Here is a 21,405-nt window from a genome sequence, read left to right on the forward strand (position 1 = left end):
GCATCCACCGCACACTGAATGCGACCGTATCGATTTTATTCTTTCTCGTTCACACATCGATTTTATTCTTTCTCGTTCACACTGCAGCGCGATGGAAAGCGAAAAATCCGGAACCGACTCAACCCGCGACGCATCCACCGCACACTGAATTCGACCGCATCGATTTTATTCTTTCTCGTTCACACATCGATTTTATTCTTTCTCGTTCACACTGCAGCGCGATGGAAAGCGAAAAATCCGGAACCGACTCAACCCGCGACGCATCCACCGCACACTGAATTCGACCGCATCGATTTTATTCTTTCTCGTTCCTTAGAGGGTTCGAAAAGTCGGTACAAGAAAAAAAATGATGTTCATTATCCAACTCGTTTTGAGTTGCATTGAATATAAACATTATGCAATTTACATTAAAAAAAAACAGTATGCCTCATGTCTATGCGGGAAAAAATCTATATCCTTATTCGTGGACCCCTCGACCATGACCGTAACCGTCCTAATCAAATTCCAATTAATCATTGTAAGAATGCCTTCACCTACAAAAATAGATCTACCCCGTGTGAAGACTTTTCACACCTTACAGGGATTCCGGAGTAGAACTGCGACCTCATTCTAGTTCAGAGTGTCCTTCGGAACGGTTTCACGTAAAAAGTTTTGCCAAAATTCGTGAAATCCGTATTTTACATATTCAAGCTCAGTTGTTGCCGCATTCCGTAAAAAGTTTTGAAAGTTACCGACCCAATATTTTCGGCATGTGACATACTTTCACGAGTGTCTGCAAACTGTTTAACTGCAAAAGCAGCCTATTTCATGCCAGGCGTGCTTTAAAGTTCTAATTTTCGGAACAAGTTTGGCGTAGTTGTAGCGGGCACACCCCAAGCAGGCCGAAAAAGTTTTAAATTACTTTGGTGTGCATTTTTCAAGAAGAAGCGACAGCCGCTAAGCATGGCCAGCTATTCTCTTCCGCCCAGCAAGGAAAACCTCGAAAAGGACGACGACGACGACGGTCTGGAACACGTGATGCCGCCCGATATCGGTGCCAGATCTCGACGAGGCATTCATTTCGACTACAGTGGCAGTGTTGCCAGTCAACGACAAACAATACCCCTCAGTCGCCGCGACCACCCCGTATCATCATGCCCTCTGCCGCTTGGCAACCACAACAACATCCAGCGATCATTGGACCTGCTGAGGCACTTTGTCGCCCAGGAACGGCGCATGTCGGGCCGCAGGGACGTTAAGGTGGTGTTCATAGAAGTTAGCGAACTGTGCTGCGCTACCAAGGTGAATGATAAACAAATTATCTTCTGTAACAACTTCCGACGACGACCACGGTGGCAGGACGAAGACGAGCCTCCTGGTAGCACGAGCCCTCGTAGTTGGCCGTCGTCAGTTCCTCGTCGTTTGTCAACCGGTGCGGATGCGGAAGCAGGTTGTTTTCGGATAGTGGCAGCGGTAGCGGTCGATAGTAGTAATTTGTTGGATTTTCTGCTGATTGATGAGCCATCATCTTCTGTGATCGGGAGCCAAACTTCGTCAAAGTTGGAACCGGAACCGGGAGTGAGAGAAGGCGGGTTGTACAAGCTTGCAGGTAGCGGTCCGGCTGCCGCCTGGAGTGATTGCAGTGACGATTCCGGAAGTGTACGGCTAGTGTTGGGCAGTGCTGGTGGTGAAAGTGCTACTGAAGGAAGCACCAGGAAGGGAACACGGAAAAATCAAGGATTATCGCCGAGGGTGAATTTTAGACGAGCCACGCTTGGAAGCGATTACTTCGAGCAGTTTTGTGTAAAGTGTCGAATCTATCTGTTGGAAAACTTTCAGAAGTTTCGGAGTAACTTTTCGATTATGTCACGCGTAAGTATTCTTGGAGCAAACCACGTAGACTTAACGAGTAATGTAAGGAAATAATGAAGGTCTATAGGTAATAGATGATTTTCGGTAATAGGTACCAACGGCAAAACAGGCGGTCAGATTCCTTTGAAGATAAGATGTTTCAGTCAGTCATTAAAGTAATTTTAGTTCCTTGTTTAGTTTGCATAGACGCTTAACTGAAACTTTTGAGTTAACGTTATACATACCTAGTATTCATTTGTAATGTACACTAAGGTCTTTTTTTACACGGTTTTTTTTTACACGGTTTTTTTTACACGGCTTTTTTTACACGGATTCGCGAATTAATACGGTTTTTTCAACTTTCTCGCGCTAAGTGTCTAGAAGGGAACTTTTACTATAAGGAAGAAATGGGATTTATGGGAAAGGGTTGCAAGGGAGTTGAAAAGTGGTATGAGGTGAAGGCGGATGATGATGTCAGAGGTCTGCAAGAAAGGGATGTGTGGGGGGTCTGTTTCTTGAAGGAGGGGGGGGGGGTATATATGTGGGGGGCTAGGAGGGGTTAAATGGGGGGTTTCCTAAAGGTGATTTTTGGAGTATGGTTCAGCGTCCTACAGGTCCATGGAGCATAGTTCTGAAGAGAAGTAATTTTATTCAAGGATATTCTAGGGCATCCAAAAACTTCCGCGAATAAAAGGCCTTAAGATCTATAAGCGTAATGGATGGGTTGTAGTCACATTACTGATACGGTGCAACATCCTAAAGGTCCTCAGAGCAAAGTTCTGTAGAGACGTAGTTTTTAAAGATATTCTAGGACCTCCTAGAACTTCCGAGAGTTCAGGCCTGAAAATCTACGAGCGTAATCAATTAATTGTTTCTATATTATTGATGCGGTGTAACACCCTACAGGTCCATGCAGCATAGTTCTGAAGAGATGTTGTTTTCAAGGATATTCAAGGGCATCCAAGAACTTTCGCGAATAAAGACCTTAAGATCTACAAGCGTAATCGATGGATTGTAGTCACATTACTGATACGGTGCAACATCCTACATGTCCATGGAGCATAGTTCTGTAGAGATATTGTTTTCAAGGATATTCTAGGGCATCCAAGAACTTCCGCGAATAAAGGCCTTCAGATCTACAAGCGTAATTAGTTACATTACTGATACGGTGCAACATCATACAGGTCTTTAGAGTCTAGTTCTGTAGAGACGTAGTTTTTAAAGATATTCTAGGACCTCCAAGAACTTCCGAGAGTTCAGGCCTGAAAATCTACGAGCGTTATCAATTAATTTTTGCTATATTATTGATGGGGTGTAACATCCTACAGGTCCATGGAGCATAGTTCTGAAGAGAAGTTATTTCCAAGGATATCTTAGGGCATCTAAGAACTTCCGCGAGTAGTGGCCTTAAGATCTACAAGCGTAATCGATGGATTGTAGTTAACATTACTGATACGGTGTAACATCCTACATGTCCATGCAGCATAGTTCTGAAGAGATGTTGTTTTCAAGGATATTCTAGGGCATCCAAGAACTTCGAATAAATACCTTAAGATCTACAAGCGTAATCGTTGGACTGTAGTCACATTACTAATACGGTGCAACATCTTACAGGTCCTTAGAGCATAGTTCTGTAGAGACGTAGTTTTCAAAGATATTCTAGGACCTCCAAGAACTTCCGAAAGTTCAGGCCTGAAAATCTACGAGCGTAATCAATTATTTTTGCTATATTATTGATGCGGTATAATATCCTACAGATCCATGGAGCATAGTTCTGTGGAAAAGAAACTTCCCAAATATGCTCTAGGTCATCCAAGAATTTCCACGAATAAAGAATTCAAGATCTACAACCGCAAAAAATGGGTTTTTGTTAAATTACTGATACGGTGTAACATCCTACAGGTCCATGGAGTATAGTTCTGAAGAGAAGTTATTTTCAAGGATATCTTAGGGCATCCAAAAACTTCCGCGAGTAGTGGCCTTAAGATCTACAGGCGTAATCTATGGATTGCAGTTACATTACTGATACGGTGTAACATCCTACATGTCTATGCAGCACAGTTTCGAAGAGATGTTGTTTTGAAGGATATTCTTGGGCATCCAAGAGCTTCCGCGAATAAAGACCTTAAGATCTACAAGCGTAATCGTTGGACTGTAGTCACATTACTAATACGGTGCAACATCTTACAGGTCCTTAGAGCATAGTTTTATAGAGACGTAGTTTTCAAAGATATTCTAGGACCTCCAAGAACTTCCGAAAGTTCAGGCCTGAAAATCTACGAGCGTAATCAATTGTTTTTGCTATATTATTGATGCGGTGTAATATCCTACTGATCCATGGAGCATAGTTCTGTGGAAAAGAAACTTCCCAAATATGCTCTAGGTCATCTAAGAATTTCCACGAATAAAGAATTCAAGATCTAAAACCGTAATGAATGGATTTTTGTTAAATTACTGATACGGTGTAACATCCTACAGGTCCATGGAGCATAGTTCTGAAGAGAAGTTATTTCCAAGGATATCTTAGGGCATCTAAGAACTTCCGCTAGTAGTGGCCTTAAGATCTACAAGCGTAATCTATGGATTGCAGTTACATTACTGATACGGTGTAACATCCTACATGTCTATGCAGCATAGTTCTGAAGAGATGTTGTTTTCAAGGATATTCTAGGGCATCCAAGAACTTCCGCGAATAAAGACCTTAAGATCTACAAGCGTAATCGATGGATTGTAGTCATATTACTAATACGGTGCAACATTCTACAGGTCCTTAGAGTATAGTTCTGTAGAGACGTAGTTTTCAAAGATATTCTAGGACCTCCAAGAACTTCCGAGAATACAGGCCTGAAAATCTACGAGCGTAATCAATTATTTTTGCTATATTATTGATGCGGTGTTTTATCCTACAGATCCATGGAGCATAATTCTGTAGAAAAAAACTCCCCAAATATGCTCTAGGTCATCCAAGCAATTTCCGCGAATAAAGAATTCAAGATCTACAACCGTAATAAATGGATTTTTGTAAAATTACTGATACGGTGTAACATCCTACAGGTCCATGGAGCATAGTTCTGAAGATAAGTAATTTTCAAGGATATCTTAGGGCATCCAAGAATTTCCGCGAGTAGTGGCCTTAGATCTACAAGCGTGATCGATGGATTGTAGTTACATTACTGATACGGTGCAACATCCTACAGGTCTTTAGAGCATAGTTCTGTAGAGACGTACTTTTCCAAGATATTGTAGGACCTCCAAGAACTTCCGCGAGTATAGGCCTGAAGATCTACTAGCATATTCAATCAATTGTTGTTACATTTTCTAGCGTATTCAATCAATTGTTGTTACATAGGTAATTTCTTTGGAAATTTCCTTTACTGTTAAAGTTTTTCTTCAGACAGTCTTTTAGGAATCCCTTTAAAAATATGTTCATGAACTCCTCCTGGAATTCTTTCAGAACATCCTCCATGAATTTTGGTAAGACATTTCTCTTGGAATGTTTCTAAATATTTTTTAATAAATCCTTGTAGGAGTTCAATCATGGGTTTCCGAGGGAGAGTTTTCAGCATTTTCTTTAGCAACTCTTTCTAGAACCATTTCAGAAAAATCCCTAAGATTGTTTCACATAATCTTGAAGGGCTTCGTTCAAGAATATTTTCTGGGATTTCTTCAAGAATTAGACAATTTATTCAGAAATTCCTCCAAGGGTTTTTTTCAGAAATTCTTCCATGGACTTCATTTAAATCTTACTAAGGAATTCCTTTTGAAATATTACTTGAGACTCCTTCAGTAGTTTAAGCGTTTCCCATAATTTTCATTAAAAGATTACCTTTTCCATGGATTTTTTGTTATTTTCATTTTCAGAATTTTCGAAGAATTCTCAGCGGTTTGAGATATTCCTCCACAGATTTTTACGGAATTATTTTATGAAATAACGTAAATCATGTTGGAGTTACTCTTCGAGGGTTACCTGTAGGAAATATTTAAATAAATTTCTGATGAGATTAAATTTTATTGAAACTATTTTAGATACAATCGTTTATAGCTCCTGGAGAAGTCCTTGGGGAATACCTGGAGGAACTCCTGAGATTCGACACAAAAGTTCAGTTAATTGGACAAGAATCACACTAAAATTGCGAATTTTTATGTCAATCACACACAAACATGCCAAATTATGTGCATCCAAATTGAAAGTACTCACATAACAGTCCCATGAAAGGCTATTTGTACATTGTAACACTAGAAAAAAACTGTTTTACAATTGAGGTTTAAATCGATCTGGGATTTTTTTTAAATGATTGCAATATTTTTCAAGTCATGGTGATTATTTATAGTGTTTCATATAAAATGAGTTTTTAAACTTCAATGCTGTTTTCTCCATGTCTACTTTTTACATATGGGACTGTTATGCGAGTGAGAACACTAACATGTTTCTTCTTAAACTAATTTTGACAACTGATTTAGTACGCACAGGAATCTACTAATCTACAACATTTTTTGTAATGTGTCAAAAAGATGTTCACATTGTGTCCACAGTAAGTAAGAATTATAATTCTAATTATTTTTCAATTCAATATTGTTGTTCCTTTAAATAACATTGTAAAACATTGTAATAACATGAATTTTTAAATTGTTTGCTTGTTTGCTGTTAAGTTTGAGATCCACTGCATTCTTGTAGTACCGAGGAGTTTTTTTTTTTAAAGATATTTTATAGAAATCAACATGCTTGCTTCAACATTAAGGAGAAACATCAGAGAACACAAATATGGCTGCCACAATGGCCGACTTGGACCCCTACTCACGTTTTCAAGAGCACCAATCTTGAAAATTCGTAAACAAATGTTATCGATTTGGAAAAGCTGCCTCTTTGAGCAAGTGAGCAAAGCCAGGATAAGCAAGTGCGGCTCGGTTCGATGCTTTGTTCGTCAGATTTGTGCCTCTAAAGTTTGTATGCAAAATTGCAATGGGATTTCTTGATGTTGCACATTAAGAAAGCTACATACAATTTCGAGGTACACTAATCATTGACACCGAAATTAGACTTAGGCAATCCTTAAACAATCGAGAGCTGACAGGCCCTCGCTTTAAGTCTCACTACCTATCAACTTTCTCCGAGTCCTGTACTGCAAAAGTATCAGTAAAACTGAACAAACCGGTACGGAGTACGGAGATCGCATGAAATTTCTTGGCCTATCTCGATGCGTGAAAAATTCAGGCAAGGAATCGCCAAAGAAATAATGAAGCGTCGCTTATTCTGGATCCTAGTACGGAGCTGAAAAGAAATGTCAAATCAAATGGGGCTTGCTATGTTAAATTTCTTTAACCATTCCGTTCACGGAAAAATAATGCACTGAACGAAAATTACTTGAGCGATTCCGTTTGAAGTGCATACCACGCATTACTTGTGAAACCCTTAGCATAAGTAGTGGCCTTCCGTGAGAAGCAAGTTTTCTGCTCCAAAACTTGACGAATCTTCTGGATTCCGATGATTCGACTGGGCAAGTCTCGTTCGCAATGTGTTGATTTTGTTCTAACCAAAATACTACTAGTACTTGTTCTTACCTAAAATACGGTTCTTAGTTTTACCGAGTTTTGTATGGCAAATTTAAAAATCCCATTTCTGGGGATCGTAGCAGGCTTTGCGCGCAAGCGGCTGCGTTTTCAAAATCGTCTGTCGCGCGTTTTAGTTGCTCCACGTTGTTTTGAATGTGGTTGGCCGAATTGAGAAATAGTTGATGGTGCTTCCGGAAATTTCGCTTCGAAAAGTGTTTGCAAAGTAATCTTCGTTATTCGACATATTTAACTTTTATTCTTGACGCAGAAAAAACTATGTTCAAATCAAAAATATTTGAGGTAAATTCAAATAAATTGTCAATTTGTTCAGGCCACAAAAACAAAACTGTTTGGAGCAAACTAAACGTCACATTTGAAGCAAATGCAATCCATGTTTGAAATAAAAATGCATCTTCTGACAGATTATGTTAGAAATAAATGTAAATATTTTTGTTTTTTGGGACAGGTCGGCCCTACGGAAATTTGTTTTCCCATTAAACTTATATAGTCATTTTCTTCGCAGGAAAAACTCACCTCCCGGGTTATACTTTCAATGCCAACATCATGTTTACATCTATTTGATAACATACGCTCCAGAAAACAACGAGATTTCGGTGAACCTTGCCTTTTTTGCAGGAGGAAATCTTGTTTGATGTTGCAGCTGGAACTTGTGAGTTTTGTTTATGTTCTCGACGGCGGAACGGGGGACTCCTCAATACCCATGTCGAAAAAAATGTATAATTGAGTTAGTTTTAAAAATTAAAATTTTAGTTTTAAACATTTTATCACTTTACCGAATAAACATGAATATTTTTGTTTCAAAACGAACGAAATTTGTATCCGTGTTTAATCACTTAATCTGATTTACAGCTCTTTTGTCCACCTGGGCACTGCGTGAGCGATTCCAATTGGCAGCTGCACTTACACTTAGTACAGCGCCGCCTGAATGTATTATATTCTAATTCTACTATATCGAACTGGTTGCCTTTGCGCTGCTGTCTCTTTTCTACCCATTTAATGGTAGAATGATGAGCACGAGGATGTTGATGTGTGGTTGTTGGTTGTTCCTTTTTCCAGTCGGATTGGGGGTCCATTATGAGTTGCCGTTCGCCGATGTGCAAGTATCCGGGTCAGTTTGAGCCATGGGCTTAGAAGAGTGTCAGTGTCAGCTGCTCTGAGGGGGAAAGAGCAACTGACGAAAGTGCCGGAGCTGGGATTGAACCCATGACCATTCACTTATGAAGTGAACGTGTAGCCACTATGCCACGGGCCCCGTCTATTTCTCTTACCTGACGATTTAGCGGATGAGGTAGTGTTGAATAGGATATTTCGCAGTTGTAAGAGTTTGTCTGTTTCTCTTCTAGATTCGTCTTCACTTTCGTATTATTTTTGACGAATATCGCTACTGGATGTCCAGGAGTTGCAAATGGAAGACAACAATCACGCAAATTCCTGTGACAATTAGACCAGAGAGGACGCGGAATTTTTATCACCAAGGTTACTTCCACTCACCTGGCAATCGTTTAACTCATTTATCTATAACTCAGTTCAGAAGCTTGATGTTCGGAAAACATGTAGGGTAGTGTTTTTCCTACAATCCTCACCAAGGACACCATGTTATAACTCTCATAACGGCGTGAGAACGCTAGTATTACCTACTCATACTAAATGATCGAACAATTCAATCGTTACAGTAGGTGGTACTAACACGGTGAGTGAAAGTAACCATGCTTTTTGCCTTTCCTAGGTGTCCAACTAATCTTCCTTTCCCATGCCTTAGTTGTCGCAAGGAAGGACATGGCCATCAACACGTCTTTCGACCGTTGGAGGAATGTGTCAATCTTGTCTCAGAGCCAGTGATTAGCCCCAACTCTCAGTGCTTTAGTAACTGATGGGAAATGCTTAACTTTAAATATTGCCGCCAGTTTCAGTTGTTTTGTAACCGAAATGCTCAAGCCTTGGTAAAACTACAGACTTACGCTTACAGTTCAGTAAGATAAATTACCAAAGAGAGAAGCCGCGATTGTTGCTCAGAGAACTTATTGCAGACAAGTATATCTTTCAATTCGTTCTAACATAATTATTTTTCGACAAGCTTGAGTGTAGTTATGATTTTTTTTTAAAGACAGAAACCCAAAACTGATTTGATGCACCTGTCAATTTCAATGAAATTGGCAAACATTTTGATCAGCTGAAGAGTAATAGCTGTCTTGTCCCTTGAATTGAACTAAATGTATCTACATTAGCATATTAGCATTAGCATTAGCATTAGCATTTAGCAAGTCGCACAAATTCGTAGGTGGTACAGCCCTGGATCGCTGTTATGAGGGTTGCATCTTTCCTGTCCGTTATCAAAGCACAAAGATTTGGGACTAATCTCTGACTCTTAGACAAGATTGACGCAATCCTCCAACGGTCGAGTGCTGTCCTGACCACGTCCTTGCGACAGCTGAGGGATGGGGAAGGAAGATTAGTTGGACACCTATGAAAGTACATAGAGACCTCTACATTCTTTCAGGCCTAGGCGTCACGGGAATTTGGATGTTAGTGAAAGGGTAAAGTTCAAAGGAAACGTTTGGTCAACGTTCAGGTGCACGCAATATTTTTGGTTGATGCCTGGTTCCTTTCCTAATTCCTTGTTGGGTGTTCGATTCCAAATCTGAAATAAAAAGTAAAATTATAGATTTTTAAATGGTGATAGGCTCACAACAGTAACATAATTACAAATTACCTGAATCCTCCTGAAAGAGATGGTTTATTAACAATGAAAAACATAACATGTAAAAGAAAAAAAAGTAGAGCAAATTGTGATCTTGGATTTTTTCTGCATTTAAATTAACAAAGCTAATAAAATACAAGATCAAAATTTGTTATGGTAGATCTTACGCCTTAACGCACCATTATAAGGTGATCTACCCACGTTACGGGACTTATCTACATTAGCATATTAGGCCAAAAAACAAGGTTTTTCCCTTCTATAAGAGAGCAAACCACCTTAAACAAAACATTGTTTAGCTTACCATGCTCAAAAGCTAATATAAAAGTCATCACGAAATAGGGTTTTACACACAAAAACATTATTTTAAAAAGTTCGAATACTTCAAGACCAAACACGTTTCCGTCGACATAGGGCCTTCTGGGATCCACCCACGCATCTCACCATGATTAACAGAAAGCTTGATGTTTGCGCTTTCTGTTAGTGGTGGTGAGGTGTGTAGGTGGAGTTCAAAAGGCCTCAAGTCAACAGAAACATGTTTGTTTACAAAATGTTGATGTGGCCTTTTCAATTGTTGGTCTTGACTTGTATGTACAATTAGAACAACACTTTTATGATATAATTCAAGTGTAAGTTTTCTAAATGAATTCAGTAACAAATTTTGAAAGCGTGGTTGCCTCTCACCCCAGTCGGTCGGGGTTCAATTCCCGTCGACGCCGATGGGATTTTCTGAGACATAAAATCCGTGATCACGTCTTCCCTCGGATAGGAAGTAAAGCCGTAGGTCCCGGCCCATGTGTTGATGGGTTCGATATGTAGGGTCCTCAGATGTGGTGGCTGTCGGAATTTAAGGCTTAGCTCCTAGACCCAGCCGACGTAAAACACAACTGGCGCCGAACGGTGCTAGTTGGCCAGAAAAAAGAAGAAGAAGAAGATGTAGCATTGATTATACGTCGTTTTCAATTTTTTTTTTTTACTGAATTCGTGTTTTACCATATTAAAAATGTATGCATTCAGTTAAATCCAGATCTATGTGCATATTAATGTGTCTCCATTGAGTGTTATGCTTAAACCCGGAGTCCACAAGTTTGGTTCAACGCTAATGGCGATCATCGCGGAACATCCTCTTGGAAACCCGCGTATGTTCAGCATGATGAAAGGTTTCAAGGAGGTCATCACCTTCGCTCATCATCCGAAGCCGCGCTGATTGATAAACATTGACAATTTGCGAAGCTTTGCAATATTTTTTCGGTTGCAAAATGTGTTATGAGTTACGGTGCACAACTATCAACAAACCGTTTCGCTGAAGGCTGCTCGAAAGTCGGGAACTACCTCCGCCATTATCAAAGCATGCAGCGGAGGAGTGATCGATTGTGGGGGTTTGCGCAGTGCAGGGTCGCACCTAGGAAAGCAGGGTTTACTGCGATGACCTACAACTGCCAAACATGGCTGTCAATGGTTGGTTATACACACTTCCACATTAGGGCTATGATTTCCGTAGCAAACCAGTTTAAGGGGGGAATCCATTTATTGCTTAGCCCCATCCCTCTGCCACACAAATATCAACGCCAAATTTATGGACTTGAGTCACACAGTACCCCATCCCTAACCTATATAAACAAACAAACCCGCATATCATACCGAAAGACATCAGCGAGAAGGCATATCGTGCAATAATATGGCTTGAGCTTCGTCGTCACACACGCAACCCTTGCTAGGGAAGTTTGTCAAAAATTTTGGAACTTGTCACGCGTGTCAGTCGGGGGAAAGCAAAGTGAGTGGAGTAGGCAAATGTCTTGTCTTATGATTTGAGCGGGAGTTGTGCTATATCACGGGGATTTTTTACGGGTTTGTTTCCTGCGATGACACAAATGAAGACAGTTGTGCGATGATGAGTATAGCAAGTAGGTATGTAGAAGACAGCTAAAGTTGATCGATCCATCGGAGTATTCACTGCTACGCTTACCGGAGTACCACGATATTTCACCATAAAATGTTTTCTCGAAATATGGTGGATTAGCAAAAAAACTAGACCTTTCCTCTGTAATAGAGGTATCAGAAGGTCGGCTACTAAGGCACGTTATCCTCCATTAAGGGTTTCTGTTTCGCTGTTATACAGCTTTACCAAACCAAATGAAAAAGTCTATCGTCCCAATGAAAGATTGATGTAACAGAAATCTATTAGAAATATGTATTAGGGGCCGTACCACAACCAGAATTCATTGTTTTAGTAAAATAAAGTCGGATTTTGACGACTACGCAGTCTTGTTAAATCGAAACTCGTTTTGATTTACGAGACTGCGTAGTCGTCAAAATCCGACTTTATTTTACTAAAATAATCAGTGAATCAAATTTCAACCATCGTGCAACAATAATGACAATGTCGCAACCTGTATTTGTTGCGACAACCCACCCAATGCGACATAAGTTTGTCCCAACTTGAAAATAATAGGATAAACATCGTACACCACAAGTTTAGAGATTTTTAAGCCTTGCATTGCGATTTTCGAACGGTAACTTCAAGTCAGTAAACACTGCAATTCTGCTGAAGATCTATCATCAAACAGTTTCAACTTTGGTTTGTAATAATTGATTATTCACGAGTTGAAAAGTACGCCACAAATTCTGCTTCCGTTTTGTCTGCAACAAAATAATTCGAGATCATGCCATTATCTGTTACCAGTAGGGATAAAGAGTAATCGTCGCGCCTTCTTTGTTGCTTGTTTTGTGCCTCTTTTGTCTGACAATTCTCTTCACTGGTACCAACATTTATACCTCGATTTACACTGAGCTAAGAAATGATCGTGTCAAAATTTGAAGTCCGTATTTCAAGGCTAAGTGGTGCCTCAATGGGCCTAAAGTTGTCGAAAAATATATGGGTCTAAAAACATGATTTTTTTTTTCGACGAAAAAAAAAACGCTACGTCTTATCCCGTTGGTTCGACACGTTTTAATACGACACTTTTTAATTCGCACCCCGCTTATTCAACAAGTGTCGAATTAAAAAGTGTTCAAATGTCACACCTATGTACACTGTAAATGCAAAACAGCTTGATTTACTGTTTACAGTTTACAGATTCTACTAAAACCTATGATTTTAGGACCCTGTAGGCCAACAATGAGCATAGAACTGCGATATCTCTACTCGTTTCTGAGTTATTGACAAAAACAGCCGAAAAATCAGCATTTTTTACCTTTTTTTTAGATGCCGAAGGAAACCTACCCTATTTTGTTCAATAACAAAAAAAAAATCACGTTTTTTAGTCCCATACATTTTTTGGCTACTTTAGGCCCCTAGAGGGACCACTTAGCCTTGAAATACGGACTTCAAATTTTGACATGATTATTTGTTAGCTCAAACGATCATTTTTTACTAACGAACTTATACGTAACATTTCCAATTTTTGCAAAATAATGGACGGCGTACTACGTAGCCGTCAAAATTCGAGTTGCACAGAGTACAGTCAATTCTCCCCCATCTACGTAAAAAAAGAAATTATGAATATTCAGCATGACAAGAAAGCCAATCATTTTTCATTTATTTACTTTCTTCTTCGTTTTGCATGAATGTACCCAATAAACAGACTGTTACCTTAAATACATTATTGTATGTTTAAAACACATTTTGGCATAATAAAATCAAAATCTCTATCAACATTGTTGAAAGCACGGATACAACTGGACAAATGACTTTTTCCACAATACGTCGTATTTTCTCATCAAAATCGTCTAAGAACCACTTCTAGAGCTTCCAAAAACGCACTTTTTCGTGCGCGGAGAATGTTGCTACATCATTCCGTTCAAAAGATATTGATGTTTTCTAAAATCTTGAAAAAATAGGCTTTTTTTAACTTTTTTTCTAGAGTTACAAAAATAACACCCCTCTAACTTCTTGATTTGTTTTATAACAATATTTTTTCTTTTGAATGCTGGCGAAGGATATTTTTTATGTTTTTCCCAACCCGTAATAACACCTTTTCAAAAAAACTATGATTTTTACAGAAAAACGCCTGTAAGCATTGAACCAAAAGAGATAACGACCGTTTCCGCGCGCGAAACGACGCGCTTTCAAACGCTCTACAAGTGTTTCCTGGCCGACTTTGGTGAGAAATTTAAACTGAAAAAGTTAAAGCCAGAAAACCGGTTTTTCTTGAACCGCCCTAAGCTAATTTGGAAGAATATCTCTAGTTCGGCCAATTTTAATGCTACATAAAAACTGGCTTCAGCAAACTTGTTCAAAATTGATAGATATACGACTTGCAAATAAATAAGTTTGGTTTCCAATTTCTTTGAAAATAAGGACCACCCTAATTTTCATGTACATTCGAGAGAGGACCTTATTATTAGGAACAACTTTGTGCAAGACCATATTCGTCTAAAAAATCATTTGAAATCATTTGAAGGCGCTGAATGCATCGTAAATCTGGTTCGTGGACTACTGTGTGGACAGGTACTTGCACATGCTCTGGAAAATTCGGAACTACAGTATGCGGTAGGAAAAAATGCGAAAGTGTTTTTCAACTTCAAACCTCGTTTTCATCTATTTGACGTTAATCAATCTATGTTTCAACGTTCCATGATCTTTAATAGGTTAGTTTTCTGAAAAGTTAATTGAAAATTTTCCCATTTTGGTCACTAACCTTAACAGGGCGGCGCCTGAAGCTGAAGACAATCAGAACTTTCAAACCGCAGAAAAGCACATAGGTCGCTAAATTTCGTATCTGATAAAACAAAATTGTTAATTTTCTCTACAATATCATCAAATACATATATGTACTTATTTCATCTAGTATGTGAAACTACATGGCTCTGGATCAGTGTGGTCTGGTTGTTCATCGAATTCAAGCTAATTTTGTTACTGTTGTAGTCATTTTGTTTAATGACCATTGGGCGCGCAGTTTATTGATATCCGCTTATTAGGCTTACATTATCACATGTTAAACATCAAATATGTTCATTTTTATTTTTCAGTGCTAGAATATAGGGCACTGCATTGTTTTAATTTTGTATGGGATTTTGAAGTTTCTTGGCCTTGTTGTTTACAAAATTTCTATAAGAGTGAAAGAGAAGGAGAGAATTTCATACAGTGCCCTATAGACATTGACTGATACACTGTCATGAAAAAATAGTCATATATATCCCATATTTGGCGTGTAATAGTGCCTTGAACTTTTCGCATATTTTCCTGCCGCACCCTGTAATGCAATTCACGGAAGAGGGAGTTGTGTAGCTGTACCACCGACGAACCGACGTGACAGCTAGAACAAACAAATTCAAATTTGTTGTCCCGCGACGCCATGATGAAAAATAGCCGAACACTATCGCCACCTCTTTAACGGTTCGCGTTGGTTTGCTAGCTTGACCCCAAATCCCTGTGTGTTCATATAGGAAGAGGTTGGTTGGCCGACCGTTAAATTGGGGGGGGGGACAGTTTTGAAATACCACTGTCACGTCGGTTCGTCGGTGGCTGTACGATGATATTGAGCAGACAATTCTGTTTATAAGGATACGTAGTTCGGAAAACGTTTCCGTATGCGTTGGAGTTTGTATTTACAAAGAAACTGCTGGAGGAATCCCTCAACGGACTCCAGGAGGTATCCTTGAGAGACCCCCTGGAGATATCTCTGAAGGATCTCCTGTAAGAATCCTTGGTAAATGCTTCTGTAGGAACTCATAAAGGTACTCCTGGAAACATCGTTGAAGTAGTTCCTGGATAAATCCCTGGAAAAACTATTGCAGGTATTTCAGCAGAAACCACATGAGGAACTCTTGGTTGAATCACTGAACGAACTTCATGAAGAATTCTTGAAAATAGCTGTACAATGCTATTTTGCAGAAAATTAAGCTCGAAAGGCATTTCCGTATGCGTCAGAGTTTGTTTCTGCGCATTGCAAAGGACATGGATCGTTCAAAGGCCGAATGCTACAGGCAAACTGGGTTTACCTAGAGAAATTCAGTAGTAAAGCTCGTAGTAAATTCCAAAGCAGCTGAAAGAGTCCATTAAGGGACTCCTGCACGAATTCCTGAAAAATTCTCCTAATCTTTTCAATCCTGGGCAAGCCTCGTTGGATAAATGTACGACTCGTGCTGAAAAAATCAACTTCTTGCAACTCGTTACATAAATAACTATTATATAGCATATCAAAAAAATATAAAATTTAATGTTCTTCAAGCCGTATTTGAGCTGCATTTTTTTTTATTTCAAGTTTTGTGCTCTTATGCGTATCCATCACCTTGAAAAATCCGTTTATTTTATTATTGTTTTTGTTTATATAAATATACATATAAATATACACTATACGGCCATGTGCTACTGGGTGAACTCTAGTTAGTAAAAAAAATACATACCGTGATTTCGGGTGAAATTGATCAGTGGGGTGAAATTGATCGCCAAGAGGGCCATTTTTATTTGTTAAAAATAACGCTTTAAACTTAAAACAATTTGTAAAAAATGTTCATCATCTGGCTCAAGAGTTATTGGATGATGAGTTTACATGTTTTACAGCGAATTGGTCACATATTTCTGTATAAAATTCAATATTTTCCGAAACTTCCTGTCAGGCAAACTTCAAAGACACTTTCAAACTTTTGTTACCGTAGCTGTATTGCAAATGTAATGGATATTCGAATGAGTGTTTCTAGCTGGCAAGTATTCGCTAAACTCGATTTCGTCATCAAAACTTTTATAAATTTGAAATTTATGCATAAAATTGTACTTTTCCGTAAGTTATAACATATTTAGTTTGAAAATTGCATACTTTCAGGCGTTTTCTTAAGATTTGTTAAACTTCAAACTTGAATAATTAAAAATTTTAAAGCATTAAATTTAACCATATCGATAAGTATTCATAAATTATTCGCCAAAAGCTACGAAAAGTGATCAATTTCACCCGAAATCACGGTACCAGCAAATTCGCCTGCTGCAGAGTGATAATCAACCAAGAATTACTTCAGGCATTCCTTCAGAAGTTCCTTCTGAGTTCTGCCATAAATTCGTTTCTGCTGAAATTACTCTAGCAGTTTCTTCTGATGTTCCTCTAGGAAGTTTCTTCTTGGATTCTTCAAGAAGTTTCTTAGGATTTCCATTTTTGAGAATTATTTCAGCAGTTCTTCAGTTCTTCTGGTGATGCTTCAAAAGTTTCTTCTGTGATTTTTCAAGGAATTCTTTCTGAGATCCCTCAAGTAGTTTCTTAGAGTCTTTCTTGGATTCCTCCAGAAGCTCCTTCAAGGTTTTCCTCAGGAGTTCCTTTGTGAATACCTCCTTCAGTTCCTTCTGGGATTCCGCCAAGATTTTTCAAGTTTGACCAGAAGTTGCTTCTGGGATTTATCCAAGAGTTCCTTTAAAAAATCATTCTAGGAATTCCCAGCGTGATTTCTTCCGAAATTCACTCGTTCCTTTTTGGATTAGGACTCCTTTGAACATTCCGAGATTACTCCAGGAATTCCTGCCGGGATTCTTCCAGGAATTTTCCTGGATTCCCCAATGAGTTCCTTCTGTAATTCCTCAAGGAGTTCCTTTTGAGATTTCCCAAGCAGTTCCTCCTGAGACGTCTCCAAGAGTTCTTTCTAGGATTGATCCAGGAGATCTTTACTGGATTACGCCAAGAATTTCTTGCGGGGTTTTTCATTGGCTCTTATCGGGATTACTCCAGGAACTATTTCTAGAATTTCTTCATGAATTTCTTTCACACTTTCTGCTGGGATTCCTTCAGGATTTTCTCCGGAGATTATATCAAAAGATCCTAGTGGGATCTTTTCAGGAATATATTCTGGATTTATTCCTGGTTTCCTCAAGTAGTTCTCTCCGGGATTGCTTGAGAAGTTTTTCCCGGACGAATTCTTGGAATTTCTGAAAGAATGCCTGGAAGAAACTTCTTGAGCAATCCCGGAGAGAACTTCTGGAGGAAACCTGGAATAAATCCAAGAGAAAATCCTGAAAAGATCCCGCAAGGAACGTTATATTAAAAGTACCTCTCCTTCTTTTTTATGGTGTAAACTTCCTCATGTCACTGGGCTGAAGCCTACATCTCAGCTTAGCTTTTCAAGCGAGTTGTTTGTGCAATTCAGAACATTCCCATTACGAAAAGACCGTGGAACAAACGGGAATCAAACCCATCACCCTTCGGCCATATGGGCCGTATCGAATCGAAGAATACCTACATTTTAAATTTTGCTGCTGTGTCGAATTCACGGATTCATAATCTAGAGAGTGGACATTTGACCCACACACAGGTCGGTACATGCAACTCTTGATCCAGCCCCGTATTTTTTGAGAATATTTAGCTTGCACGGTTATTTCATCCGTCGCTCCGGTATTGATAAGACAGCTCCGCCTGCGGCAGCCTTGACATGCTATCAAACAGACATCACGTGGCGTCGGAATATGATTACGTCGCGACCTGCACGTACATGGCGTAGGAGGCGCCGATGCTCCGCCTGTTTGAATTTCCCATTGTTTGTTATTATTGTCTCCTGGAAACTACTTTCGTTTCAGTATTCTCCATACCTGTCTAGGAGTTTGTCCAATTCCCATGAAAGTGAAGACCATTCGTCCCGTGTGTAAAGCGCCTTTTTCCAGTCGATCAATTTTATTCAATGGAAAATTGATAACCTGCGTGATCGCGGTAAAACCGAAGCCGACACATTCTAGTTAGCCTTGATCAATGTCCATTCGAGACGCCGAGCTAGACTGCTATAATTACGTGATCAACCGGTTGTAGGCGCTTCTTCGCACTTTTCCATGATAGTTCGAATTTGAACTTTGTCTACCCATTACTCCATTTAATTGCGTTGCCTCATCGCGTTCTGTGCTAGTTGGGAAAAATCACAGAGAAACACTCGTCACACTTTATACTCGCCTATCATCGATTGTTATCGAAATTTTTAACGATTGATTCAAAATTCGATAAGTAGGTGCTCGATAAGCCACTAGCGACGCTCATATCGTGGGTGCATCAGTTTGACGTTTGCTCTCTACCGCCATCTGGTGATAGCTCGGCCAAACACATCAAGATTAGCATTTAGCGTGACGATATTTTACTGTTGTTTGTTCTAAGTGTTACGTATGTTTCTCTGTGTAAAAATCATGACAAGTAGCTTGTTGGCAGCTCTAAATGTAGAGCCCGTTTGTTTGTGTTCCTGTCTGTGATGCAATTTGCCTTTTCCATTTTCAGCTGTCAAAATTCCAACATCTTGACGGCTATAAATTGTACTTAATAAATAGTTGCTGTCAGAAATCATTTGCAACGCCTCCTGTATCGCTTCCGCAAATCAATTTATCGCTTCCGCGCTGCTTCGGCACGCGAGTTGTGTTCGTCTACTGGGTGATGGTATTTTGTGCTTTGAAATTATTTTTTTTTTCAAACCGCAAACTTGTGGGTACAGAGGAAGCCATTATGCCATCAGCACCATCGTCAGAATGGCCCAATACCTGTCTGTACCGGTACCTACCGGGGAAAGTACTGGCGGATGTGGAGGGGTTGGCGTCTTTCTAATCGGTTTGAATGTTTACACATTAGCGTTCACGTTTCTGGTTCCGCTCGTTTTGCAATTTGTTGTGGGGATAATAAAGCAATTTTCTGCATGCAAGAGCTACCCACCCTAAGTTTAATATATTGTTACGCTCTATCCAATTTGTTTGTTTAATCTCTTGTGTCTAGTAAAATCAAAGTTTTCTAAACGAAAAAAGCTATCCATGGCAACTTTTTGAATTGAAGGTGACAGCTGAAAGTGTAAACAAAGTTTAAGTACAACTTAACTCTGTTTTGTCAAGTATCGTCGGTGTTTAACAAATGTCTTTGTGTTCAACTGTCATTCTTGTGTTCATCGGATGTCAAAAATACATGGCTCACATAAAAATTCTCTTCGCATTTATCTCATGGATTGTTTGTTTATCAGGCAACATAAAAAAAAAATCTAGATATCCAAGATAAACAATTAAAATTTAAGAATTTGTAAGTGTAATCACAACAAACCATGCCCCGTAAATAGTGACATATGAATGTCATAAGTTGCTGCATCCACTCTATAAGAGCACCTCGTGTTGCACGAACCTTGGACGCAGATGTAGAAAACTAGAACGGAAACCACCACACACTATACGAACAAAATTAGCACAACCCGGCGGAAGGAAAAGTTTGCAGACAAACAATTGTCTCCATTATTGCAAGCGCACCGACCGCGATTTTAGGTGCGATTACACGGTCGATTGCAATGTTCCGCGTAGGACCTGGGAATCTATATAATCTATAACCTAGGCTTATGTACAGACATCTTTGGGAAAGAATCGGCAAAGTACTGTTGCTTGAATCGATTTCTTTACAGAGCTTATGTGTACATTGACTTTTGACGTTTAGCGTAGTTAACTACCTACATACAGTGTCGGACAAAATAATAAGACCACCAGCCATTTTTCATACAAAATGGCTAAGTTTGACGATCTGATGCTCGGTTTCTAGTGAACCGATTTGGCTGAAATTTTGACAGCCGCCATGGAGTTACGTGAATTTTGATTTGTATTTAATTGACTGAGTTCTGTTCACTACATCAAAAGTTACAGATATACGAAACGACAAAATAATAGGACCACTTTCAGATTACCATCACCAAAGGATATTTGAGAGTATCTGATACTTGATGATTGATAAACAAGTACTAAAATTAAGGATGCCATTTAAACTTGGGGACATTCTTATTGAATTGGCAACAAATAATCATCATAAAAATCTGGTGTTAGAATTTTGTCGCATCGTATATCTGTAACTTTGGAAGTAGTGAACAGAACTCAATCAATTTAATACAAATCAAAATTCCCGTAATTCGAAGTCGGCTGTCAAAATTTCAGCCAAATCGGTTTACTAGAAACCGAGTACCATATCGTCAAACTTGGCCATTTTGTATGAAATAGGACCGCTGGTCTTATTGTTTTGTCCGACACTGTATCTACGTGTACGAAGCATGTTCAGCGAGATGTATTCTTTACACCAACGAACCTAACCTCAAAATGACTGACAATTCTCAGGTCATTTTGACAGATGTTACAATGAGCATGAAAAGGACAGCAACAAGATTGATGAAGTAGAATATACGATCCGTCTTTTTCGTGCATGTGTGTGGTCTGTCAAAATGACCTGAGAAGTGTCAAACATTTTCATGGCTAGCTTTGTTGGTGTAATGAAGAATTGACTAAGGTTGTAGACCTCCAGGACTTGAACCTTTGAGAACATTTACTCTTCTCGAAGATTTCAAAATAGAGAAGTTTTGAGGGTTTGCCATCGTGAACAGACCTCGGAACAGGTATTGGGCTTCCA

The 21,405-nt window shown here is 39.2% G+C and overlaps 1 protein-coding gene across 2 annotated transcripts in view; it reads left to right on the plus strand.

The window, feature by feature from the left end:
• LOC109399937 (rootletin) overlaps positions 1-21,405 on the plus strand; it is a 153,039-nt gene that overhangs the window by 79,424 nt on the left and 52,210 nt on the right. The window contains exon 1 of one of the 2 annotated variants that reach the window (XM_019672391.3): positions 414-1,851. The exons of the other annotated variant lie outside the window; for it this stretch is intronic. Coding sequence (XP_019527936.3) covers positions 943-1,851 — 909 coding nt within the window. The 5' untranslated portion in view covers positions 414-942. Of the gene's footprint in view, positions 1-413; positions 1,852-21,405 lie in introns of those variants that run through there. 2 annotated transcript variants of the gene reach the window in all.

The sequence above is a fragment of the Aedes albopictus genome, chromosome 1 (genome assembly GCF_035046485.1).
Source record: "Aedes albopictus strain Foshan chromosome 1, AalbF5, whole genome shotgun sequence".
NCBI lineage: Eukaryota > Metazoa > Arthropoda > Insecta > Diptera > Culicidae > Aedes > Aedes albopictus.